Genomic DNA, 26,646 nt, shown 5'->3' with positions numbered 1-26,646 from the left:
CTAACTTGAATGATCGTACAAACTCATGCACCCTTGCCCATGCCAGAAACCAGTCCAGTTCTCTAGTTGTACTGCATGTACGTGGCTGTTGAGTTGAACTTCAAGTTACCCTTGATGACCTTCTCTACCGAAGCCAGGAAATCCTTCTCGGTCGCCACCTTTCGTCGAGCACGGATCGCGAACATGCCAGCCTCTGTAGCAACGCTGCGTAATTCCGCACCAGTGGCGTTGGGGCAAAGACGAGAGATCAACTCCCATCGAATGTCCCGCTCCACGGACATGCTCTTGGCGTGAATACGCAGAATGTTGGCACGACCCTCAACATCAGGTAGAGAGAATTCAATCTTTCGATCAATACGACCAGGTCGCATCAGGGCGGGATCCAGAGTTGAAGGTCTGTTAGTAGCGAACATGACCTTGATGTTACCACGAGAGTCGAAACCATCAAGTTGTGTAATAAGTTCCAGCATAGTTCGCTGAACTTCATTATCACCGCCGGCACCGTCATCAAAACGAGCTCCGCCGACCGCATCGATTTCGTCGAAGAAGATGATACAGGCCTTCTTGGTACGGGCCATCTCGAAGAGCTCACGGACCATACGGGCACCCTCACCAACATACTTCTGTACCAACTCACTTCCAATGACTCGAATGAAGGTGGCATCGGTTCGGTTGGCAACAGCACGGGCGCAAAGAGTCTTACCGGTACCGGGAGGACCGTAGAGCAGAGCACCCTTGGGAGGGTCGATACCCAAGTTGACAAATCTTTCCGGTGATAGCAATGGCATTTCCACGACTTCTCGTAATTTCTCGATCTGTTCCTTGCAGCCACCGACATCGCCGTAAGTCACATCTGGTTTGTCCTCCACCGTCATCATTGTTACGCTAGGGTCGATCTTGGGTGGTAGCGGAAGCATAATCTGGTACTTATTCCGGTCGACACTATCACCTGTCAGTAACTTTGTAAATTTCGAGAAACCGAGTAAAACAAGACATACCCAACTCGCATGCCCTCCTCAATATCTGTTGGACTGACACGCTCTCCCAAGTTGACCACGAACTTGGCAATCTGTTTGACGTTGATGACATATTTACTCTTGTCTGAATCCTTCTCATCTTGAATAATCTTTGTGCAGCGAGCTACTTGGAGCGGTTGCTCCTCAGCCATCCGTTGTCGATCAGCAGCAACATCCCAAAGATGTGGAGGCGCGAGACCAGTGTCGGATTCCTGGGAAGAGTATGAGCTTAAATCGGGTTCAAAGCATCGAAACAGCTAAATCTATAATCACCTTCACACCAATCTTCTCATTGACGCTTGCTTGCTTATCCTTGATATCCTTCTCGAGCTTCTGAAGAGCTTTTGCGTAGGGGGCGGCGCCGTAGGTCTTGAGTACTGCGATATCACTGAGGGGCGACGTCAGCAATCCATCCATCACGAGGAAGGTCATATCGCTTAGAATTCGTGGTCCCTAGCATTAAAGGAACTTACTCGTCTGTAAGAGGTGTGATCTTCTTCTCTGGTTCCTCGTCATCCGCGTAGTTCTTCTGGTACTTCTCCCAGTTCTGTCCCGTGGCGCTAGGCATACTGAGATGTGTTGACAGCCCCGGGCTGAGGACTTAGGATGAGAAACAAAAGTGAAAACAGCAAATAAAGCCTTATAATAGCAAGAGGAACTCGAATGACCTGGAAAGGGCTGAAATTCGCGGATGTGGATGGTATAAAGACTGGGATGGAGATGATGTAGCAGACAGAGCTGCGGTGCCCGAGCTCAACTCACTAATCAGCGCCAAGCTTCATCACCGCCCCAGAACCTCGCAGAATTTCTGTGTGTTCACTCCACCAACGCCGAATCAACTTCCCCTTTTGGACTATTTTCATCGGTTGCTTTTGGATAACAACATTCAAGATGGCGACCGCAGTGGCTCAGGGAACTGCTGGCAATAACTCTTTCAAGGTGCGATCCGAAAAAGCCCTGTGTGTGTGGACCGATTCCTAACAACGAGCAGGACAAGGAGAAGCCTATGGCCGTGCGGGCCTCCAACATTCTTGCAGCTCGAGGTATGTCATAAATTATACGTTCATATACCAGGATTCCATGCTGACGATTATTTTTTGTCTCTAGCTGTCGCCGATGCTATTCGTACAGTACGCATACCAGAAACTAAAATATGATAATTTACGGAGATGAGGGGCTAACACAGCGGGCAGTCATTGGGACCCAGGGGTATGGACAAGATGGTAAGTTCTACACGAAGACTTTCAGTGTACATCATGCTAACGCAAGACTAGATCCAAACACCCAAGGGAAACACTATTATTGTATGCAATTCGTTCAATCCTTTCCGCCGATCTTCCCAACTAACCCCCCGCAGACCAACGACGGCAACACCATGTTGAAGGATATGAGCGTGATGCACCCCGCTGCTCGCATGCTGGTCGACCTGAGTGCTGCGCAGGATGTGGAGGCTGGTGATGGAACAACCTCGGTTGTGGTTATTGCTGGTAGCTTGCTCGGTGCCGCTGAGCGTCTGCTGTCTAAAGGCATTCACCCCACTGTCATCGCCGAGTCCTTCCAGCGTGCCGCCAACGCTTCTGTAGAGATCCTCCACAACATGTCCCGCCCTATTAACTTGACCGACCGCAATACCCTCCTCCAAGCCGCCTCGACCTCCCTCTCCTCGAAGATTGTCTCCCAGCACTCTGGCTTGCTGGGCCCCATGGCCGTCGACTCTGTGTTGAAGATTGTCGACCCCAAGACTGCCGAAAATGTCGACTTGCGAAACATTCGGATAGTCAAGAAGGTCGGCGGTACCATTGAGGATAGTGAAATGATTGATGGTCTGGTCTTGAACCAGCCCGTTATCAAGAACAGCGGAGGCCCCACAAGAATCGAGAAGGCCCGGATTGGTCTTATTCAATTCCAGCTCAGCCCTCCTAAGCCGGATGTATGCTTAGAATTTTAGCCATCATGCTTCGAGTTTTTGCTAACCGTTTCTATAGATGGAAAACCAAATTGTCGTGAACGATTACCGCCAGATGGACAAGATTCTGAAGGAGGAGCGCCAATACTTGCTTAACATGGTTAAGAAGATCCAAAAGACCAAGTGTAACGTTCTTTTGATCCAAAAGTCGATTCTCCGTGACGCCGTCAACGAGCTTTCCCTGCACTTCCTTTCTCGCCTTAAGATTTTGGCTATCAAGGATATCGAGCGTGATGAGGTTGAGTTCCTGTGCAAGTCTCTTGGCTGCAAGCCCGTCGCCAATGTCGATTCTTTCACCGAGGATAAGCTTGGTACCGCTGATCTTATTGAGGAGGTCCAGGCATCTGGTGCTCGTTACGTTAAGATCACTGGCATCAAGACCCCCACCACTACCCCCATCAACCAGACCGTCTCCATCGTCGCTCGCGGTGCCAACAGTCTTATTTTGGACGAGGCTGAGCGCTCTCTGCACGATGCTCTTTGCGTCATTCGCTGTCTCGTTAAGAAGCGCGCCATGATTGCTGGTGGTGGTGCTCCCGAGATCGAGGTGTCACAGTCTCTCGCCAAGCAGGCCCGTGAACTCACTGGAACCGAGTCTATCTGCTGGAAGGCGTTCGCCGATGCGCTGGAGGTTATCCCAACCACCCTGGCCGAGAACGCTGGTTTGAACTCTATTAAGGTTGTTACTGAGCTGCGTCACCGTCACGCCCAAGGCCAGCGCAATGCTGGTGTCAGCATCCGCAGCGGAGGTGTCAAGGACGACATCACTGAGGAGAACATCCTGCAGCCCCTGCTGGTCAGCACTAGTGCTATTGAGCTGGCTGCTGAGACTGTGAAGATGATCATGAGAATTGACGACATTGCTCTGTCGCGGTAAAAGTTTTCACGCGCAGAGATGTATGATGAAATGCGAATCAATCGCAATGAGTAATTACCCAAAAAAAATTATCCAGTTTTGACATAGAAAGTCTTGGCTCATAAGCAATTTGAAAGTACTTCTTTGTGTGATCTATTCGGTATTTCAATAATAGACCCGTAGATTTATTGTGGCTATTTAAGTAGGGACGGACTTCTATAACCAGGCGTGCGAGACTAAACCAGACGCCCTGTCGACAGGATCCTGATACCTATTATTTTCGACTGATCTTAAGAGACAAAGAAACATTCTAAATTTGCTTTTCAAATGCATTGTACTTCCGTCTACCTTTATTCGCTCTTCATGCCTTGTTGTTTCAAAAAACCTACCTGTCTTTCAAAGAAAACAATGGCCACTATGGATTTCAAAGACCAAGAATAACAGACTGTAAAGATGCTCATTTATTTAATGACTTTGATGCATCCCATAAATGAAATCTCCAAGTTATCTCAAGTGCTAAATTAGCCACTAACGCAGTCCCTTGCAATCTCCAAGATGTCTCTCTATACAAATGACATGGACAGGATGGATACGCAAGACGAGGAAGAACAACAAGACTACCACGATCAACAGCTAGACAATTTGTCTCGAGGCTTACGAGGATTGAATTACAGTTGGGAAGGAATTTTACTACCAGCGAGCCCATCGTGCTCCTACCAGACGCAGCCGAGTCAAGAAGTGACTATTCCAGTGATTTAGAGTCTTGCATGGACGATGCGATGCAGGATGATCGACCTTGCCAAGTTGACTCTATCATATTTGACGATTCCGATCCTCTTCGGCTTCTCACAGAAAATCATTGTGACTATCATCCGAAAAACAACAGGCCTAACTATACTGGATATAGTGCAGTCACAAGTCCGGGGAGGGACCATGAAGATATTCCGGATTCCAATGAGACACCGTATCTTATGAATCTCATGGAAATATCAAAAGGGCCGCACGATTACTTAATAGAGCCAGTGTTCTGTCCAGAGGGATCTCAAGAACAAACCAATGAATATGGCCTAACTCGACTGTAAATGGCTCGCTTGGACCAGATGGTTCTATTCAACCAACTTAACAGTGATCCATAGTTGATTTGACTTTATACTATAATGGATGAGCTACAGATATAGAATAGTCGCTTCACTTTTAGGTAATTTATTTTATTTTTAGATTTAGACTGCAATTAAGTGTTCCACGTTCTTTAGGATTACCAGATGCGGTAATCGTCTTCACCCCAACACGCGCGGCCGGCATCCCCACCAACTCACCACCTACTTCACCCCACACCGACAATTTTATCATGTGAAACTATTAATGCGGTCTGTTTCAGACTTCGAAACTCATTCTCCAGATGTTGGGTGGTTTTGGCCCCAGTCCAGCGATACTCAGCAACCTCCATCTAACCCCACATCCAACTCGCCTATCATGCGCACATACTATACAATGGGCTATAGCGCAGTCTATGGTCGTTTGAATCCAGTTCTTTACAGTCAGATCAGCTCAAAGAGTGAAAGCCCATTCCGAAGCACATTATCCACGGAGACATAAAGCTTCTCATGTTCTATTTAAGGCCAAGATGACAGGGGGTCGTTTTTGGCCCCCTCATGATCCCCGTCGATCATAAGCAAGTTGACGTCAGAATCAGGACAACAAAAGATTCATGTCAACATGAACTGCTCACCCGCCTGCATCCCAAAAAATTTCATGTATACCTTGAATCCTTCCGACTTGAATCCTTCCAGACCAAGGTTTTATAGCGCATGTTCGCTAGCCTTACGAGTTCACAGCTTGAGCGGGTCGCTTTTTTAACCTGCCGACCCTGAATCTTCTAACTCTAAATAGTCAATTTCTTTGCTATTGTAGATCACGGCAAAAGCACATAAGCTGAAAAAATCTCCCCCACGCCAAGGTTCATCAAGTGACATAACCGAATTCAAAGTCTTTCTGGCCCCCATAGCCCCCAAGAGCTCTTGTCTTAAGCCTGAAAAGGCCATCAATATCCTACTTCACACGCCACCCCACGTATCTACAACTCCACGACACTATGCCACGCCGGTGCCACACTAAATCCAGACGGGGTTGCGTACAATGTAAAGAAAGACATGTTAAGGTGAGCTCAGATCGAAAAGGATGAGATAAACGATAAACGATCAAAAGATCCATATCTCAATCCTTCTCTTTAGTGTCATCCATCATGCGTTGAGTTCTTCTTCTAACCTTCCTCGATAGTGCGATGAACGACGACCAACATGCAGCCTCTGTGTCCGTCGTGGATTATCATGCATCTACGTAGCACCCAGACCCAGAAAAAGACCTTCTTCAAATGGAGGATCCCCCAAGAATAACGGCTCCGACAGAGCATCATCTCACTCAAGTGGCTCCGATCCAGATGGCTTCTCACGCTTACCACGGTTGAAGGAAATGAGCCTCTTCTATCAGTGCTGCGAGTCGACTCTCCCATCCATCTCAAAAGATGAGAAAGGCGGCCAGTTTTGGGAGAAAGTTCCTCAGTTCGCTGTCACACATGATCACGTTATGGATAGTCTACTCGCGCTGGCTGCTCTTCATCTTGCCTCTGAGCAGGTCGATCGCGGCGAGATCCCCAGCTGGCTGGAGACCGCGTTAACATACCAGACTCATGCGACCACTGGTTTGAGGCAGGACCTCGCGACCAACCCACAGAATATCGAAGCATCTTTTATTTGTTCCTCTATTATTCTTATTCTTGTCACTGCTTACCCCGGCATTTGTTGGGATGATGCACCAACCGATCCACTGAGTGAGATCTTGACACTCCGTTCTATTTTGAGCGGGGCTGCGTTTTTATGGATTCAAATGGTTGGCCCGGAGAGTGGGTGGCTCGATGATTGGGTTTATCGGGAAGGAAATAACAGGCTCGTGGTGGCTAGAGCAAAGTACGTATTTGGATCACAGGTACCCTAATTTTCATTATGAACATTCTTTTCTAACAATATATATAGTGAGGATACAAATTTGGTCAAACTGCATTCGTAAGTCATCATCTATGATTGGCAAGTTGTTAAAGCCGAGGCTAACCCTCAACCAGAACCATTTTAATGAAATTCCGCACTCTGGCACCCATTATCGAAGCCAACCCAGGACCAAATTCGCAAATATATCGTGAGACATATACACTTCTACTTCGGAGTTTAGAAACTTGGCCATCTGGACAAGGCAGCCTAGTCTGGCCCATCCGGGTGAGCGAAGAGTTCATGACCCTCGTGCAGCAAGGAGATTGGACAGCCTTGATCTTCATCTTATTCCATGGATTAGACAGGCATTTATCCTCTCAGAAGTGGTATGCTCGGGACTCAGGAAAAAGATTGGTCCATGGTGTCATTCGGAAATTCGGGACGACGATTCCATTAGAATGGATGGATATGGTTGACTGGGTTGGGAGAGTGGTTGAGGTATAACTTGAGGCGCCAGTCGTTTCTGCTTTATTTCCTTTTAATTTCCTTTTTCTTGGCCCTGTCAATCATTGAATGGTGTTATATTACTGGGAGGTCTTGGTAAGTCTATTGAGGATTGGCGTTCTGTTCTGATCATGATGGTGGTATATGCGACGATGATATCTTGGGTATGGAGTTTTTGCATTGCAGGTCAACAAATTGGACACATATCCATAGATTGGATTTAATGACGTACAGAAAAACCAGACGTAAGTAAATAATGTAATATAGGCAACGATTTGTAATTCTTTGAAGAATTCAAGGTGGAATGTTGTATATACAGCATAGGTTCCTGCCATGTACCCAATCTGGGGTTCAATAGAACAAGGATCCGAGGTTGTTTCGCTTTGTTTCCTCCGAGCACACTGATTCTAATAAATGATAATCCTTTCCAACTTTTCATTCATCTGAAACATTTCAACTAATTTCAATTATTTTCTCTCTTCCATATTCATCTTACTCATTGCTTGTTGCTAGATCCCTGTGTCGCGTGAGTACTGGTGTTGCGTGCTTCGGCCCCCGGGATCCACAATTCCTCGACCCTGATAAGAGAGAGAGACCCGCTCATCCAAACTTCAGCTGCATCTCCGCGACCAGCTACCGATCAATCATGGGGAAGCTCGATAATGAAGGCTCCTCTGAGGCCGGCCCACTGACAAATCGACGGTCTTCATCATTCAGCTCACGCATTTCCTCAGATTCAGGGCTATCGGTTGCCTCGGCCTCATTCATGGCAGCTCACAAGGACGAGCTGATGGCCGCGGCCGCAGACGAAGAAGCGGGCGACGAACAACGATACCGCGATCTCGAAGACGGCGCTGAACCCGGAGACGACGAACCTTTCCTATCCCCCCGTCCCAAGAAACCCGCTGCATCGGGCAGTCGCATGCGTCGTGCGCTTTGGTTGCTCGGTTTCCTCTGCGTCGGCGGCTGGGTACTCGCATTTGTACTATTCCTTGCAGCAAAACGACCTATTGCTGCTGCCGATACCGCATCCCTAGATTCTGGCTCCGATGGTCTTGATTACGTGGCAAGTGGCTCGAGCGAGGGTAATCCGGTGACGCTGGAGCAGGTGTTGAGGGGGGAGTGGACTGCACAATCACATGCAATTTCCTGGATTGCCGGCCCAGATGGTGAGGATGGGCTTCTGGTTGAGCGTGGTGAGAGTGGAGATGGGTACTTGCGGGTGGAGAATATCCAGAATCGCAAGGATGGTGCTGGTGACCCTGATACTAGCGTGTTGATGGACAAGCCTTATTTCTGGGTGAATGATGAGCATATCACCCCGCAGAAGACCTGGCCAAGCCCAAATATGAAGAAGGTCCTGATTGCGTCTTCTACGCAGTCTAACTTCAGACATTCGTTCTTCGGAAAATACTGGATCTTCGATGTTGAGTCTCAGACTGCCGAGCCCCTGGATGCCAGCGATTTGAGCGATCGTGTGCAGCTGGCTGCTTGGTCGCCTCAGTCAGATGCTGTTGCTTTTGTTCGAGAGAACAATCTGTACTTGCGCAAACTTTCCTCTCCCCAGGTCGTTCCAATTACCAAGGATGGTAACAAGGACCTCTTCTACGGTGTTCCAGATTGGGTATATGAAGAGGAAGTCTTCGCAGGAAACTCGGGAACTTGGTGGGATAGAGATGGCAAATTCCTGGCTTTCTTGCAGACCAAGGAGGCCGAGGTGCCTGAATATCCTGTCCAATTCTTCCTTTCACGTCCCTCAGGCAAAGAGCCCGATCCCGGTCTCGAGAATTACCCCGAAGTCCAACAAATCAAGTATCCCAAGGCTGGTAGCCCCAATCCAGTGGTCCATCTGCAATTCTATGATGTCGAGAAGGCTGAAGTGTTCTCCATCGACATGCCCGAGGACTTCAAGGACGATGACCGTATCATCATTGAAATTGTTTGGGCTTCCGCAGGCCAAGTTCTCATTCGAGAGACAAACCGCGAGAGCGATATTGTCAAGATATTCCTGGTAGACTCCAAATCCAGAACTGGCAAACTTGTTCGATCGGACGATATCGCTGGCCTGGACGGAGGCTGGGTTGAACCTTCTCAAAGCACCCGGTTTATCCCTGCCGACTCTAACAATGGCCGACCGCACGATGGATACGTTGATACTGTGATTCACGAAGGCTATGATCACCTAGCCTACTTCTCGCCTCTCGATAGCTCCAAGCCCACGATGCTTACCAAGGGAGACTGGGAAGTGGTCTCTGCGCCCTCTGCCGTTGACCTGGAGAAGAACATCGTCTATTTCGTTGCTACAAAGGAAGCTCCGACTCAGCGCCATGTATACCAGGTGAAGCTTGATGGATCTGACCTTCTCCCGCTAACTGATATTTCCAAACCGGGATATTTCCAGGTATCCTTTTCAGAAGGCGCCGGATATGCTCTTCTCAGCTCGAAGGGTCCTGGCGTTCCATGGCAAGCCATTATCAACACCCAGACTGACGAGGTCAAGTATGAGGCCGTTATTGAGGAAAACACACGTCTTCGCCAAATGGTTAAGGACCACGCTCTCCCACAGGAGATCTACACCAACGTGACAATTGATGGGTACACTCTCCAAGTGCTCGAACGCCGACCTGCAAACTTCGACTCTTCCAAGAAGTACCCCGTCCTGTTCTTCATGTATGCCGGCCCCGGATCTCAAACAGTCGATCGCAAATTCACCATCGACTTCCAATCATACGTTGCCTCTAGCTTGGGATACATAGTCGTCACCGTTGATGGCCGTGGAACAGGATACATTGGTCGCAAGGCCCGTTGTATCGTCCGCGGAAACCTTGGATTTTATGAAGCCAGCGACCAGATCGACGCTGCCAAGATTTATGCAGGCAAGGACTACGTTGATGAAAGCCGCATGGCTATCTGGGGCTGGAGCTTTGGCGGTTTTATGACCCTTAAGGTTCTCGAGTTGGATGCAGGCCAGACATTCCGGTACGGCATGGCTGTTGCGCCCGTGACTGACTGGAGGTTCTATGGTAAGTGTAAATTCCTTGTGCATTTTTTATTCCCGAATATCCGAATACTGACTTACATTCATCAGACTCAATCTACACGGAGCGCTACATGCACACACCTCAGCACAACCCATCAGGCTACGAGAACTCCACCATCACCGATGTGCAATCAATAGCTCAAAACGTTCGATTCCTGATCATGCATGGAAATGCAGATGACAACGTACATCTGCAAAATACCCTCACCCTCATTGACAAGCTGGACTTGGGCAATGTGAACAATTACGACATGCAAATCTTCCCTGATTCAGATCATAGTATCACTTTTCATAACGGACAGACTATGGTATACGAACGTGAGTTGAGCTTTTTTATTTTTAAGAAGGAATGAACTAATCAGTACTACAGGTCTCTCGAGCTGGCTCATCAACGCATTCAATGGCGAGTGGCTTCGCATTGCTAACCCAAAGCCGGAGGCGGAGTCGGTATGGAACAGAGCCAAGCGCTCATTGCCACTTGGGCTGTTTTGATCACCTCCCTATGTTTCCTCTGGCGTATACGCATACAGCTAGCTCTCTTGTTTGTCTTTAATCTTTCGGGATCATTTTGAATATGTATAGAATTGCACAAATTTTTATTTTCAAACAGCGTCGATGGTAACTCGAGTCTAATTCAAGAACACTAGCCGCTCCAGAGCATGCCAGACCGGAGAAAGTCCTGGCTCATAATCAAATTCACATCTGGGTTGCGGTATTGCAATAGGTCATCTCGTCGCAGCCCCCGTACTTGGTCATGTCCCGCTTGTGACCGTAGCGAAGCAAATGAAGATTGCAATCTTTGGGGTGGTGCAATAGCCCCAAGGGGCTTGTCGTTTGGGGAAATTCCCGAACGGCGGGTGGTTATAGTCGCGATATCAGAAGCGGGCTGCGTATCGGTGCGGCGGCCATTCAATGCCACAGCTGGAGGTACAGTAATAGGTTCGGTCTGATCATTTTGATGCCCAGCGATGACTTTGTGTGTTGTTGATATGTCTAGCGCAGTGGAAGGGTGCCACGAGGAAGGCGTCTTTGAAGTGTTGTTGACGTCCTTTTCATAGTTGGTGGTGTGTTTTGCTTCGTCTGCGACGAGATTCGCTCCTTTTAATGATGTCCCAGCTGCTTGACTACTCATCATCTTGGCAAACTTCCCAATCCAAAGCATCTGTTCGTGCTCTCGCAGATAACGCTCTCCACTAAAAGACTCTTGCACAATTTGACGCGTTTTCATTCCTAACGCGCGACACTGCGGGCTTTTCTCGTACATACGACGCGTGATAGCTTCTACCACTTCGGTAGAAGGCGAGGAAGTAAGAATCGGGGCTGGTGTACTGCCTTCGGCATATTGGCTCCATTCACCCAGTAAAGCAAGCATGGAAATCTGCGCCTTGGCTAGAGATAGGGCATCATTTGGTGCAACCACTGCACTGAAGCGAGAGAAATTGTTTGGATCACTCAGCACACGTAGAGAAGCACCGACGTCTGTGCAGACGACTGGGGCACCGGTCAGGGCTGCTTCACCCAGTGCAAGAGGGAGACCTTCTGAGAGGGATGAGTTCAAGAAGAGCCAGGTGTTTTCGAGGACTTTCATTGGATCTGCAGTTCCGCGTAGGGTGACTCGGCCTCGGAGACCTTTGGAGGCGATAATCTCTTGGCATTCGGTTGAGTAGGTTGGGGCCCTGTTGATTGCTCCGTAGATATCTAGGTGGTAGTCGCTGAATTTCCATTGGTTTATGATGATGTCTGCAGCAAGAAGTGCGGTCTTGATGTCCTTTGCGAACCACACATGGGATAGCATGGTAACCGTTGGGCGTGTGGACTTTATGCTGTCGACCGGCTTGAACTTTTGCATATCTGTTATGCCGTTCACGACTGGATCTATCTTGCGACGGAATGTATTGCGGTGCTCGATCGTGCCCTGGCAGGTTCCAATCTCAGTCTCCCAGCCCGGGTTGAAGAAGTCTGCACATGGAAGAATGACATCTGCGTGGTGGAGGGCCAGAACAGATGTGATCCGCATCAAGCCTAGAAGGGAGTTTCGGACGAAAGGCGAAAGTTTGCTCAATGCAGAAGAGAGACAGAGGTTTGATTCTCGCCAGCTGATTGCATGATCCCAGATCTGTAGGGTACAGTTTCTCTTGATTTTACAAACAACGCCATAAGAGGCACTGACGCTGTGGTGTGAGGCTTGGAAGACGTCGGGGATCTTTTCAGGAACTGGGATAGAGAATATGAAAAGATATCGATACCACAATTCAAGTGCAACACCGAAGGAGGTCAATGTTGGAAGCTCCGTGTTCAACCATTCGGTAGATGGAATAGCATTTGGCATATCCTGACTGAGCCAAAGGTCCCGCCAGGCCTGCTTGACAAATTCGCTATTCCATATCAGTGACCAATGTCGCGATTCTTGAAAGTACGTGTTGAGGTTGACAAGTGCCCTGGTGATCTGCTTTATATCGGCTCGAGAGAGACTCACAGCACGTGCACCTTTCACCAATGCCGTGAGAATCGGAATGAAGTTCACCTTGATATCAACTTCGCTGACAGCAGTATTATCATCCACTTGGGCATCCAGCCTGTTATGAAAGAGACCATGAGTCGGAGTGAGGAAATCCAGACCCCATAGAGGAATGATCTTCAACGACTGGATGTTTCGTTCGATTTGATATTTGGGTATACCAAAATCATTCGCAGATTCACACAGCATATGCCATTTGATGCTGCGCAGACAATTGACCATGTCCCGTCGACAAGCGGAAACACCTCCACCTTCGTTGGGCCATGTACCAGTATCCGCAGCCATAACATGGAGATAATCTTCCGTATCAGGAGACAAGTCCCTTGAACGTGTTGTAACAACTGAATCGCCGCCAGGTCCAAAGTTGAATAGATCGCTTATCTTAACTGCCAGCGGAGTCCAGCTGGAAACATTGTCTTCCAGGTCCACACTGGCCATGATTGTATCGCCATGAATATCCAAATACTTGGTGGCTGCGGTCAACCCACCCCAATCCCGATGACGCCAATAAGGAGCCATAATGCCTTCGTTACGCAAAATTTGATCATCCATCCAGCGAACAGTAATACCATCAAGGTCGTTTCGATCTTTCCAGGCCTTCCACAGTATTGATCGAGCATGAGATGTTGATACTGCGAAGCGCCTTGTCGTCAATCCCAGGACCCGATTGAAAAGGCTTGGTTGAAGGCTATTGCCGAAGAAGAAGAAAGGATTATCTTGTATGAAACTGGTGTCTTTGGGCTTTGACAGAATTCCAAAGAGATCATGCTCGAGGATAGAGGGCGTCTGTGTCTCGCACCCATTGAGGGTAGTATAAATACATGGATGCAGCTTGTGATCATACGACCAACGGCCCTCAAAAATATCGGAACCCTGCACAATCTTCGCCTCTGTCACCTTGGCATATGGAATCCATCGGTCTAGCCTTTCCGGATGACTCCTGGGAGGAGCACACCAAGCCACCTCACAGGTTGTTTGGCCAATTAAAAATTCAGCTCGAAGCAGCTCGTCCCCGAATTGCGAGTTCTTGCGATGGTGGTATTTGAAGCGAACTAGATCCCCATCTTTCATGTAAGAGCCCGATTTAACAAGACCTTCGCTGCTATATCTAACCGTATGAAGATGATTTTCGCCCTTAATACATCGACGGTTGAGCGGAATGCGTCTGACAATGCCTTTCTTTGAAGGCCCTTCATAATCGTAGTGATACTCATTGACTAACCTGTCGGCTTTCAAATCTTGCTTGATAAGAAGCAACATGTCGCTCGAGTACACAGAGATGCAAACGAGGCCCTTCAACCCCTTTGGTTCTGTCATATGAAGGCCTGTATAATGATATAGTTTGAAGCCACCGTCACTGTTGCGATGTTTGAAGGCTGTGAGTGTGCCATCGAGATTTTGTGTAATGATCTGGTTCTTTTTGATATGAACCGCAAGGCCTTTCGTGTCGTTCCACAGCTTCCTGATATTCTTGCGCCGATGAAATAGAAAGGCCGATAGACAAAAGTCTTGGAAATATTTCGAATAGTTCCACATCATGGTAAAAGTAAAGACTGCTGGAACACGAATTGGCATTGGTAGAGGTTTGGTGACATAATCGAGCTCTCTTTGGAACTCAGCATCGGCAACAAGAGCAATCATGGTGAATTTGAGAATGGTGCCAAGCTTATGATAAACCAAACTGAACGGCGCCTGTGTCAGCGAGAGTGACATGGGAAGCACCCGAGGAATGACCGGAATATGCTCCACGATCTGCGCTTTATCTGGATAAGCAGCATCGACTGGTCCTTCGTGGACATATCTGAGTACTCTGGTGGCTACATCCACTCCAAGATTGCACCTTGCTACATGCATGTCCAGGTCCCATCCATAAGTTCGAGATACCCTCTGTTGAAGCCATGTGCGTTGAGAGGCAGTAAGACCAGCTTTCTCTCCCAGGCATCGGTGGAGAAACACACTTCGAATGTCAGCGGGTAGTGTATCCCATTGAAGGTCTGGCTCAAGCCCAAGGCAGAGCTGCCGTATCAATTCTTTCTGGGCCCATTGCGCAACAAGAGGCGAGTTAGTATCTCCGCAAAGCTGCGTGACAATGGTATGCGATACCCCACCGGTAATGATGGATTCGGACAGTACTGCATATTCGTGAGGGAGGTCCATGATCATCTCAGAAACTGTGTGGATCAAGGTCTCCGCAACGACTTGGCAATTGACGGAAATTCCAAGTTTTTGCTCAAGCAAATCTCTGATACCAATCATCAAGACAAGCTGATCTCCGCTCTTGCAGGCTAGAGCTCGAATCCCAGGGCCCAAAGAGCCATTTGGTACCAGCTCCACGTAGAGCTTTCCTGTCTCCCATGATGAGAGGACCGTATCAACGATCTTGCCTGGGTTTGGGAACGCTTCCTCTATTATAGACGTCTTTTTATGCGCGTTCAATGCATTTTTAATCTCAATTGCAGGATGACTCACAGGATTGAGTCCGAAGCGATCGGTAGTTGGTACAGAGAGAAGGTTGTTGTCAAAAAGCCCCTGAAGCTCATGCTGTGACCATTCAGCATTATCCCAGGGGGCCGTGAAAGCATGAAAGGACCTCTCAAGATTCAGTGGTGAGATGCTTCTGGAAGGCATAGCCATTCCCGCGGCACTCCACAGCGATAACAAAGCAGCAATCCAGGTCGCTACACCGAGACCAATCACTTGTGAGTATAGAAAGTTGGGGAGAGAAGCTTTCAATGCGATTCCAACTGGTAGACCTGTACATATACCGATAATGAGCGGCTTCAAAGCATATGGTCCAGCAAAAATCTTGGTATATTGGCACCAGACAAGACCCGTGTAGGCGAGTATATAAGCAAAGAACATAATAAGATCTTGTGCAGATGATTGAAATGTCCATAGAAGCGTGGTGGAAATTGCAAGGCTCCAAACATTCCACATAAGAAATTTGAACAGAGTTCTCCAGTAAACTCTCCGGCGAAACCGCACATATCGCTTTTCAATCACTCGAATGTCATTTTCTGTCTTGATCGCAGAGGGCTCCTGGCTACCGAGAATCTCATAAACATTCTGGGCTTTGGTATCGATTAAAATCGCGCCCATAAGATAGTAGGCCAGAGCAAAACCAACTGCCTTGCGACTGGCGTCGTGCAAAGGCCCCGTCAGGCCAAGTAGGTGGTCTCCGCACAACAGTTGAATCCATTTGTCGAGAAGTGCAATCACGAAAAATAGAACGCCGCATCCGATTTCATTGCTAGATTGTCGCCAATGAATGAATGCGTTGTGTAGTCGAAGGCCCTTCTGTGAGCCTTTCAAAGTATCCAAAGCTACCTTAGTCTGAATATTCCAGCTTGAGCTAAACGGAATGGGCCTTGGAACATCTGCATATCGGCAATACCAATCCAGAAGGAAATTTGTAGACTCCCAATCACGAGCAAGCTCTTTGATCAATTGATCGTTTGTCGGGTTTGAGACTATCCAGCGGAATCGTTCTCGTTTCACGTCATTTAGCAAAGCTTCCCGGGCTATCTTGAGAACGGCAGGATCACTCATTTCGTCAAATGATCTATTATTGTTGCTTCCATGTGTAGAAATGTACCATTCGCGGATCTCACTGTCGTCGGTATATCGAATGGCCTGGTACCATGTCATCCATTTTGAAGTGGCGGATCGTAAGCAAAGGAGAAGAACACCCGTCAGAAAATAGAGTACAACGAGGTAAATGGCTAAGTCATTGCCCGCGAAGGTCGAGATTATGGGTGATAGAAAGGATATCGGTATACACAAAAGTATCGCTTTGCGTCCAGAAAGAAATGCAGATCCGGGATAGCTGAAGCTTGCAAGTGAAGCAAAAGTGCAGAAGTAAATCGTGAGGGAGACCAGGTAGAGCCAAAACACAATACCAGAGCGAGGGTTTTGGACAGCCGATATTATCACGAAGCCAATCAAGCCTCCAGCCAGCGTAAATGCAATACCAGCGAATAGGCGGATAAGGACAAACATATTTGCAGCAGCAAAAGCCATGGATACAAGATAGTAGGGCCCACCACATGCAATCCATGTGCCAGTGGCACCTGATATAAGCAAGGATATCATCAAAGCCAAAGTGGCACTATATTGCTCTTCATGCGTCATGAAAGCAGATAGGTACAGGCCTCTTCCGATGATACTGAGAAGAATGACATCGATCAAGGCCGGGATGGCAAAAACGCTCATAAAAGTAAATCTTTGATAAGTTCTCATCGGTCGGGGTTTTTCGTTTGGGTCGACATCAATTTGAGCTCCAGAATACGCAGTCGCCATTTCAGGCGCTCCGTTGACCCAAGTGGGCGGTTGGTGCGATGTATAATAAGAGCGAAATCGGTTTGCAAGAAGCTTTCCAAATGCACTCGGGGGCATGTCAAAGTATACCTCACAGCGTGACCCAAGGGCAAAAGATTCAGCAAATGTGGCGGCTTGGTCAGGCTGATTATTGAACAGAGGATTGCGATCGGTGACTTCGGAGTATATCTCATCAAAAGCGTACTTTCTTGCAGCGCAAATCAATGCCAGAACCATCATATCGGTATAGGCATCGATTTGGCCCTCTTTTATCAACTCGCAGAGCGCATTTGTGATGGTCGCAAGGTCATGTTCACGATTCTCCCTTAGTAATTCATGGAAAACGCGATCAACCTGATGAAAGAGGCTCGAGGAACCCTCAAACGAAGGGCTTCTGCACTGTTGAGCCTTATACCAGCTAATGCGGCCTTTGATAAGTTCTTCAGGAGAGACAGACTGTTCCAAATAACCAGCCGTGTTGACATCCCTCAGCTGAATCAAAGATGTTGCATCTATAAGCATATTTCGAATGTAAAAGCACAGGTTCTTGGATAGGTCATCCTTGGTTTCGGCGTAAGACAGTTGTATGAGTAGAGCAAGTCGCTCTTGGGGACTAAGTGCATTGATATCTTTGACAAGCCGACGAGGAAGGTTTGTGTTCGGTACAAGCTCCTGTGAAAATTTTGCGAGTGTTGTCTCTATCTCAAAACATTCGTTGCGACAAAAACCTTTCGCAGAAAGGAAAGTATGAAGTATGGTTCCAGCTATGCTGCACGCGTTCTTCGAAACAAAAACTTCCATGCCATCATTTTCAAGTTGATGGACAGCCCAGAAGCGAACGTTCGTAGTCTTTTTGAGACCAGAGTCAAGCGCTAAATTCACTCTTAGAGCACCATTCAACGCAAAATGAGAGAGCTCATTGAGTGCCAAGGAAACTTTTTCATTGCCGCGATAATTGGTCTGCTTAAATTTTCGAAGAAGAGCCCCGACTTTCTGGATCTCTGAGGTGGGGACGGGGCAGAGAAGACCCAGACATTTGAGACGTTGCTGAGACTTCAAGATCTCCGAGAACGCTTGTGTATTCGAGTCAGAGCCAAGAGGGAAACAGCCCAAAGAGTCGCATTTCTCGCCGTTCGTCAGAAAAGACAGCAGGTGTCCCCGCGATTTGACTTGTGAAGTCCACCCTAGAGGTTCTCTCAGTTGAGAAGCTGGATCTTCCACGGGGATATAATTATTATCAGTGGATTCGATAAAGTCTTTCACTGTTGGAAACAGAGTTTGAAGAGCTTCCCACCTATATTTGACATTGGGGACCGAGGTTATGTCATAGTTTGAACGCCAAAAGCCATGAGCTTTGATAACTTCCGTCTCCTTCAACCAACCAAAAGCTGAAAGTGGTTGAACCCTCGGAGTATTATCCTCAGCATGATAAAGAGTAGACTCAGAGCCAATCCAGGGGATGATGCTATAGAAGTTGCACCATTCAATTGACCTTCGAATAACTGCATTTGAGAAAACCACGCCATCCGCTACTCTCTCCCAAGCGAAGACAGAAAACGGTCTTGTACAGGCCTCGGAAACGAATGTCTTGACAGTTGGTTGCAGATTCTTCATCTGGAAGTAATCTCGCTTTTCTCCATGTGGCAATATACTGGCATTTTGTATAACCAACCCAGCGACAGCCTGATGTTGCAATATCTCTCTATTTTTCAGAAATTCTGGTGGCTTGACTTCCAGGTATACAAGTAGACCAAGATTGCTTAGGGCCTCAAATAGTCGCCATTGAAGGGATACCGCGATGGAATCCTCCCATTTTGCCAGTAAAACCCCACTAAATGAATTCCTGGCAAATTTTTGGAGCAGAATATCCTCGATCTTTTCGACTGTGCCCAGGCCGGGGTCCTGTGAATCAAGAATTTTGTCAAGGTCCACGCGACCCAATACAATTGCATGCTTCCGGAAACAGATGGCTTCTGATACTCCAACTTGAAACGGATCGACGACCAACATATCCCACTGGTTAATCAGTCGCTCCTGTTCTTTTGTGAGAGGGATTCCAAAGCTGCCCAGGTAGACGCCGAAAGAGGATGGCTTCCGTGGCAAAGGCTCAATTCTGATCAAGTTGAGCTTCAAGGCTGCTAGTTGATCAATTCTTTGCAGAGCATTCACAGGCGTACGGTCCTTGGGGGCTTTCAACTATAATGGGGTTAGAAATTGAAATTTGGGAGAAGGGATCAAGGTCTTTTGTTAAAGCCTACCTGGTAGTATGTTCGGACTCTCAAAGCAATGGACCAGAGAATGTATAAAAGCCCAATAATAATACATGCGAGCAGAACTCCAATGACAATCTTCAAATAAAATGTCAGTACCATTTCTTTATACGTGCAGGCTAAAGCACCTACAAACTGCCACCAATGAATCGTCATCCCATTCCATCTTATCGGATGTACAGGCGTAATTTCTGCCATTTTGATGAAACCCCGAGACAATTTATCCGGAGGACTTAAATACTGGGAACCATTCAATTGTGTTCAACCCGCAGCTCATGAAGCCATTATTATGCCAATGTTTTGCAAGAGCAGCGACTCTTAGACTCAAATCGATGCCTGCTGCGACCACGAAGAGAGACAATTGAGATCGAAATATGTAAGTCTCACCCAGGAGGCTCAATAAATTCCTTCAAGCCTCAAATAAGTAAACCGTGGCTTGAACAACTCATACCAACAGTGGGGCCATGTTTCCAATCGCAAAATGGAGAGAAACTTCTGCCGGATTGAATTGATTGCAGAAATATATATCAAGCATATGAGTCGATGTCACCGAGTCAATGAGCAGCTATCAAGCTTTTCACAGATGAGGGCTAGGGCCATTCGGAGTGCACTAATCGAGACAAAGAGGTGGGGTCACTCGCGGGGCTCATCGATACCCGACGCCATGCCTCCGGCAAATGTTCCGTTTTTGATACATGTAGTTGATAGTGTTTCTTCATGTATATGGATGATGGTCAGTCAGCATCTGACTACACTGGCTACTGCTAGAAAAAGACCCCCCCCCCCCCCAAGATGTAGGTTTTTCTTCGATTCTGAGGCTCGCGTCTTCGTTTCCATCATCGACCGAACAGAAAACCCCCATTGATGAATGTGTGGAGGATATTTGTGTCCGTCGCAAAGTGGAACGTCTGCTCTTCGCAAAGCCATCATTTTCTAGAATGTGTAGCTTCTGGTTCCGTATAGCTGGCGAGGCATTGTCCAAATAAGATTGCTGTATAGGGAGAGTTCATGTTCATCCCTGAAGATGATTTAGGAGTCGCGTCGAGTATTGTAAATCAAATACAAACTTTCTGTAGGAGAGTTACACAAATAGCTGCGGGTATTTGTAAGATACCGTCAATAATCTGAAATGGCAATCTCACTTGCAACATACTCTCTTTGCATTATAATTTACACGGAAGAATTCCCATGCTTCATGATTTATTGCAGAATGCCAGGATTTGAATGTCATGGAAGTCATTCATTGGTATTTAGGAAAAAGCCTAGGTCTTTTTAGCGCTGCTTGGCTTGTTGGCACATGGGAAGTGGGCAAGCGGCGGACATTACCAAGTTAACAAAGAACAAAGCGCATATTTAGGCTGCCACTTTTTATTCTATCAAGTTCAGATTCGAATGCTCCAAATTTGTCGAGGGTGAAAACAATGAACCGGCCGAATTTTGCTTGTAGTGGAACTATGTAGCTTATTCAATATTTGACAGCGACGATCATTGCTAAGACCTAGTTCAACATGATGAACATGAGGCAGCGAGTGGAATCCAACTTTATTCAATAATCCTAATAATAATCTATGTGAAATTTTACCCTTAAACATAAGCCTCATTTTCTCCACATCCGACGATCCCTGCGCCTCAACTGATCCCTGCATCTGCCAAATGTGGCACAATCTCTACCTATTCATATGCATATTAGGCCAAATCTCTCACCATACTGCACTTCTATACATGATTTAGACAATTCATCCTTGCCTACGTTCTATTTCAGAGATGAAAATCACAAAACATATAGTTATTTCATTCCCAACAGTACCCGGAGCCTTGCGGTTGGAAGCAGCCAAGACAATCTAACTTTGAATCGTTGCATCAGCCACCGCCCCCTAAATCCTGCGTCCTGGCTCGGTATTTCCTAGACCATGAATCTCTTTTTGAGCTTAATGATGCCTATTTGTATAAGAATCCGACTCATGGCCCCCGCCTGAGTCGGTACTGACAGTACACATTCTTCCCTGCCTCCTCCTGGTATTGACTAGACCTCATTACGGGGCAAATTTTTTTCCAGGTTCTTTGCTTTCAAACTGAGCCAATCCATTTCAAATGGAGGGAAAAGCCGTTGCAGCAAAAGGAGGAGTCCTTGCTTGGTCGATGAAGAAGAAGATTCTCGTTTTTGGATCTGCAACCATCGTCGCTCTCGGTCTTGGTCTTGGCCTCGGCCTCGGTCTGGGATTAAAGCATCATGACAACGACGGGGACGGCGACGCAGATCAGAACGACACCGGTTCTAGCAGCAGTGGCGGTAACCATAATCGCAGTTCATCCGATGCCAACTCGACGGTCAAATGGCAGCCCGCTGTAGGCGTCAAATGGCAAATCGAGCTACTCAATCCACTTAACAATACCTCGGTAGATGCGCCCATCTATGATATCGACCTGTTCGATAATCCGAAATCAACAATTTCAGAGCTCCAGTCACTAGGCCGTAAAGTGATATGTTACTTCTCTGCTGGTACATATGAAGACTGGCGTGATGATGCCGATGAATTCAAGAAGTCGGATCTGGGAAGCAACCTTGGCGAGTGGCCAGGCGAGAAATGGGTCAACACGAACTCAACTACTGTACGCAAGGTCATGAAGGAACGCCTTGACCTAGCTGTGACGAAGGGATGCGATGGTGTCGATCCGGATAATATTGACGCATACGACAATAAGAACGGTCTTGGTCTTACCGAGGATGATGCGATCGACTATGTGAACTGGTTGGCATCTGAAGCTCATGATCGAGGGCTATCAGTTGGCCTGAAGAATGGAGGCGACATCATTGACTCTGTTATTGATAATATGCAATGGTCGGTTAATGAGCAATGTGCCCAGGAGGAAGAGTGTGATACCTACTCGGCGTTTATTGAGGCCAAGAAGCCTGTCTTTCATATTGAATATCCAAAGGGGGACGATACCAACAACAACAAAGATGTGACGACAGCACAGAAGAAGGCTGCCTGCAATGCGGACGGGTCGGACGACTTCTCGACTGTGATCAAGAATATGGACTTGAATAGCTGGGTCCAATATTGCTAAGATTATGTACTCTGACAATCATGTATTATTTCTTGCAAACGATGCTTTAGTCCGAAAATATATGTAAATGATAATTGAATATGTTCTTTTTGATCATTTCCGACCTGGTTCGTTGATGTATAGGGTATGCAGCGTAGGCAGCGTAGCTTCAGGCCGGAACTATCGTTGAGCCTCATAATAAGTTGCATGAAACACCTAAATATCCAGCTATTTACTGGTAGTTAAGTCTAAAGACCCCTTGACCGTATGAGCATCAATTCTCACTGTGTCAAGAATGCTTTGTTGGGATTCCAGCCCATCAATCGATAGCGCGGAAGCGGCATTTTGAACCTTTTCCAATATGACATGTTTTACTACGTACAATTCCAAGATTCTCTAGGTTCCATAGTGGTTCCCACATCCATCTCATGGACCCGGGGGGCTAGGATCTTTAATCAAAGTGCCATGAGATGTCTCATCCTTCCAAAGCTGAAGCACAGCTGCCACCAGCGATCGGCATCAGACATATCAGAAACACAAAGTAAGAATATCGGAGTATAAACTTTAATAACTTCCAATGTTCCCCTTGCATCTTACTGATCCTAGGATTCATCTCTGTAGACTTTAACTTTGCAAAAAAAAGAAATCCAGCAGAACGGAGAATAGCTTCACAGATTACAGGGGCCAAAAGGGGGACGCAAGCTGACTTGGCGATAAATCCTTTGATCCTCAGAAACCCCCAATTCATTACTGCAGGGAAAGAAGAATTTTCTCAGGGCTAACGAGATCTAGACCGGTGAGCTGACGGGTGGTGACATTTCGCGGCAAATTACTCCGTTGTGGGAGTCTTCTCCCGTGTCTCTGGACGTCCCGTACTCCGTACTAAACCCGAAAAGAAAGTATGTATGAAAAGGCAACCGTCAAGAACGTAAAGATCGGCGGTCCTACTTAATTAACTCCCGAGCCCGAACGGATCTCCCCGGTTCCTGAATGCGAACTATGGATAAAGCACGACGATTGGCTCATAGGGAAACGAGGAGGATTGCCTGTGTCAATTCGATGTCTCCACTTATCCTGTTTGCTCTACAAAAGGAGTACATACATCCGTATCTCTAGTCTAGAAACTACTACAATTGTGCATGCTCACTAGCCACATTCTGTGGGGCAAATGCAAAGAGTTAAGCGAGGTCGAAAATCCATTCGACTTGTTTATCTTTTGCCAAGGGCTTCTGGAATTCGCCACAAGAGTTGATTGCATGATTAAGAGTTATTTCCAGTATTTCAATTGCTTATTTGAGACCTGTGCAGGTCTTGGGAGGCTTTTAATATTGTATACTGAGCTGAACTCCGAAGCCAAGTCCTGGCCAACACAGCAGGGGTGGTGCCCAACCCGATACGGGTACATCTCCATTTCAAGCTAATCCCCGCTTCTGTTTGTTGCAGGCGCTAAAGAACCGGTTTGCGTTGGCGAGGTTTCTTGCCCCGCTAAAGATTATCTGGCACTAAGGTGACTAGTCAGTAGGGTATTCGTAATCTGGCTAGAAATCCCCTCATTCCAAGGTCTTGGCTGGTAATTTCCAGCATTTGAAGGGTAACAGACGCGTACGGTAGTAGGTAAAATTCTGGATTGTCAGATCGATCCAAATTGATACATTGTGATTTGATAGATCTGCGTATGTACCTGTCTCTCCTGGCCAAATTTTTCTATGCACGAGGGTATGGCCTCCGCCACTATCCGAGACAATATAGACGGTCTATAGCCTGGATCAAGGATATACCGTGTAATTTCGCCTAAGCTGCAGTGCATCTTACCTCCCAGTCTCCCAGGAACAAGACCTGCCGTTCAACCATGCATAACGTGAAGATGTCCCCTCTCCCCGATCACGGAGTACATTTATCAAACCACCCGGGGTCCCTATTATTAAATATCATATTCCTTGTTCTATTGATTTCGCTAGATGCAACTCATCAGCAGACGAGACTGCCTTTGCTTGGTCTTGGGTTTGCGTCGTGTATGTACTACTTTAGTTGGACTTAGATCCACGCCGTTGTATGCAATCCATCCAGCTTGACTATACCGTGAAAGAAAGGTACTAAATCCCTCCCAAATGCATAGGTATAGTTCAAGATAAATAAACATTCATTTGAGCCAAGTAGGGAAATATACGACGATCGGGTAAGTCTACACTACGTCGCGTCAGTCTATACTTATGGACTATAAGATATCGCCTAGATGCGTAGATAATGGGGCATTTGCATTACTTCAGATCTTTACTTCTGCCTAAGTGTAATCCGTAGATACCCGGTATAGTTTTCCACTAGTACGAAAGGCTGACCTCCATCCAATACCATCATTGGTATTATCGACCAGGATCCAAGAAGGAAAAAGAGTCATGAAATGGCGAACTTACTACCTTGCCTCGCATCGGCAAGAAAGACAGAGCACAAGTGTGAAATTTTTTCTTTTTTGTTTTCTTTTTACCTCTTGGCGAGATTGCAAGTTCATGCAGCTAGATCTTAGCTTCGCGGCGAAAAAAAAAACGAGGGGGTCGGAGGATTCCACCATGGATGGAAATACTCGCAAGTCTCAATTTATGAAAACGCTGAGAGCCAGACAAGGAATGGAACCAATGACGCCTGGAAGCTGGTTCTTCCAAAAAAAAAAAAAAAGAGTGAGAGAGAAATAGTCTTAAGATGACGAATTTGATATACTACGGACCTTGAATTTCACTTTGCTGTACGATAGGGTTCTTATCTCAAGTCGCCATCCATCAGATCGACAAAATCGGCCCACTTAGGCCCAAAACTAGCGTAGCAATCAGTTTCAAGGTGGGTGATAAAAACATCGTTCGCAACCTTGCGAACTGCTGTGATCAGATCCTGCAACTTCGATCCAGTCACACTGACCGGTACTGAGTGGATCAGTACAGCGCGTCGAGCGTTACTGGTGTCCAGGATTTCTGTAAATAGCCCTGCACCATACCGATCTTGGAAGGTGCTATAGGTCTCCTCAAACACGACAGTTGAGTCTGCAGTAGGCAGATAGCGAGGATCTGGGACAGCACCTGGGTTGTGGACAATCTAATGGTCGTGGTTAGTTCCCAGGTCGGTTGGATAGATCGCGAAGAGGCCCCAAGTATATTGCCTCTTGGTCGCTCTGGACTTGCAATATTGCCAAAATATGGCTAGATTATACGATATCCAATGCAAATGCAGTTCTTCTAGTGGCTTAAAAGCCACACAAACGCATGAAAGTGGGTCATATAGTCGGGGAAATATCCAGCATAAGATGCAGAGCTGGAAAAAATAACCATTCGCGAAAGGAGAGGAAGGGAAAGGAAGTAATGAAACAAGCAAAATGGAAATAGATTATTACGCACATAAGAATCAGACCCAAGTCCACGCGGACTCTTGACAAACTCCGATAGCCTTTGCAGGTAAGCGAAAGAGTCGGCATCGTATTGCTGTGGTGTCTCGTCGAAAAATATACCCCGAACAGCCAAATCGGGATTAGTAGATTTGACCGGCCATGCCGCGTAGGTTTCAATGTCCCTGCAGATCATGGATACATTGCGTTTTGCGTAAGAGGTATGGACGTATCCAATAAGTCGTACATTGTCGTAAGATGAGAGAATAACAATGGCGCGAGTATAATTGGCATCGGGCAGTATACTTGATCCTGGTCCGTTTCCCGGGTTGATTATGATCGTAAATTGGATATTAGAGTAGGCCAAAACCCTGCATGGCGTTCAGTAATAGACTCTCCGACAGTAATTTTGGATATTTTAAAACAATTGGGTCCAGCTGTCATTGTGTATGATTGGGGCCCAACCAGCCGGTGAATGGTATGACTGTGTTTTGTATGTGGCGCCTGTCGGTGGCTGGGGTACAAGTTTGTTTTGTCGGGGGCGTGAGGGAAGAGAGGGACGGATATTCACAAAGAGGGAACCATTGGGGAGAACCTGTGGGCTGGGTAAAAAAGACGAAACATACACTTCTTCTAGTGGAGACCATGCCCCCAGACTCGGGTACACATAAAGTGGCACAATGATGTTGGATTGATAACCCATGTTTGGATTCTTTGTACGGCTGAATGGTGAATCAAAGAAAAAGTAGTTATAACGGAGATA

The 26,646-nt window shown here is 47.0% G+C and overlaps 8 protein-coding genes across 8 annotated transcripts; 5 read left to right on the top strand and 3 right to left on the bottom strand.

Annotated features, from left to right (window-relative positions):
- Positions 1-62: 62 nt before the first annotated feature.
- Positions 63-1,584, bottom strand: rpt1 (proteasome regulatory particle base subunit RPT1; the record flags this gene model as incomplete). The annotated part of the gene is made up of 4 exons (XM_056917838.1): positions 63-942; positions 999-1,228; positions 1,290-1,404; positions 1,490-1,584. 4 exons carry the CDS (start codon positions 1,582-1,584, stop codon positions 63-65), a joined length of 1,320 nt encoding a protein of 439 aa, XP_056783449.1.
- A 323-nt stretch (positions 1,585-1,907) lies between these two features.
- Positions 1,908-3,859, top strand: N7478_001622 (chaperonin-containing T-complex subunit CCT4; the record flags this gene model as incomplete). Its single annotated transcript, XM_056917837.1, has 7 exons — positions 1,908-1,955; positions 2,008-2,059; positions 2,124-2,146; positions 2,210-2,239; positions 2,291-2,320; positions 2,374-2,946; positions 3,002-3,859. The coding sequence occupies 7 exons, from the start codon at positions 1,908-1,910 to the stop codon at positions 3,857-3,859; spliced, it is 1,614 nt and encodes a 537-aa protein (XP_056783448.1).
- Positions 3,860-4,393: 534 nt separating this feature from the next.
- N7478_001621 (uncharacterized protein) lies at positions 4,394-4,597 on the top strand (the record flags this gene model as incomplete). Its single annotated transcript, XM_056917836.1, has 1 exon — positions 4,394-4,597. The coding sequence occupies one exon, from the start codon at positions 4,394-4,396 to the stop codon at positions 4,595-4,597; it is 204 nt and encodes a 67-aa protein (XP_056783447.1).
- Positions 4,598-5,930: 1,333 nt separating this feature from the next.
- Positions 5,931-7,323, top strand: N7478_001620 (Zn(II)2Cys6 transcription factor domain-containing protein; the record flags this gene model as incomplete). The annotated part of the gene is made up of 3 exons (XM_056917835.1): positions 5,931-5,996; positions 6,116-6,801; positions 6,954-7,323. 3 exons carry the CDS (start codon positions 5,931-5,933, stop codon positions 7,321-7,323), a joined length of 1,122 nt encoding a protein of 373 aa, XP_056783446.1.
- A 646-nt stretch (positions 7,324-7,969) lies between these two features.
- On the top strand, positions 7,970-10,855 carry dapB (dipeptidyl aminopeptidase dapB; the record flags this gene model as incomplete). Its single annotated transcript, XM_056917834.1, has 3 exons — positions 7,970-10,346; positions 10,412-10,681; positions 10,734-10,855. 3 exons carry the CDS (start codon positions 7,970-7,972, stop codon positions 10,853-10,855), a joined length of 2,769 nt encoding a protein of 922 aa, XP_056783445.1.
- Positions 10,856-11,006: 151 nt separating this feature from the next.
- On the bottom strand, positions 11,007-19,666 carry gtb3 (glycosyltransferase family 4 protein; the record flags this gene model as incomplete). Its single annotated transcript, XM_056917833.1, has 2 exons — positions 11,007-19,394; positions 19,601-19,666. The coding sequence occupies 2 exons, from the start codon at positions 19,664-19,666 to the stop codon at positions 11,007-11,009; spliced, it is 8,454 nt and encodes a 2,817-aa protein (XP_056783444.1).
- A 1,893-nt stretch (positions 19,667-21,559) lies between these two features.
- N7478_001617 (endo alpha-1,4 polygalactosaminidase) lies at positions 21,560-22,537 on the top strand (the record flags this gene model as incomplete). Its single annotated transcript, XM_056917832.1, has 1 exon — positions 21,560-22,537. One exon carries the CDS (start codon positions 21,560-21,562, stop codon positions 22,535-22,537), a length of 978 nt encoding a protein of 325 aa, XP_056783443.1.
- A 2,730-nt stretch (positions 22,538-25,267) lies between these two features.
- Positions 25,268-26,604, bottom strand: N7478_001616 (spherulation-specific family 4 protein; the record flags this gene model as incomplete). The annotated part of the gene is made up of 3 exons (XM_056917831.1): positions 25,268-25,597; positions 25,897-26,254; positions 26,510-26,604. Coding segments are annotated over 3 exons (783 nt in total), but the record flags the coding sequence as incomplete, so codon positions are not given.
- Between the last annotated feature and the right edge of the window lie 42 nt (positions 26,605-26,646).

Source organism: Penicillium angulare, assembly GCF_028827245.1.
Source record: "Penicillium angulare strain IBT 27051 chromosome Unknown utg000002l_segment0_segment0, whole genome shotgun sequence".
In the NCBI taxonomy this organism is placed as follows: domain Eukaryota; kingdom Fungi; phylum Ascomycota; class Eurotiomycetes; order Eurotiales; family Aspergillaceae; genus Penicillium; species Penicillium angulare.
This window is presented reverse-complemented; position numbering and strand designations above follow the sequence as displayed.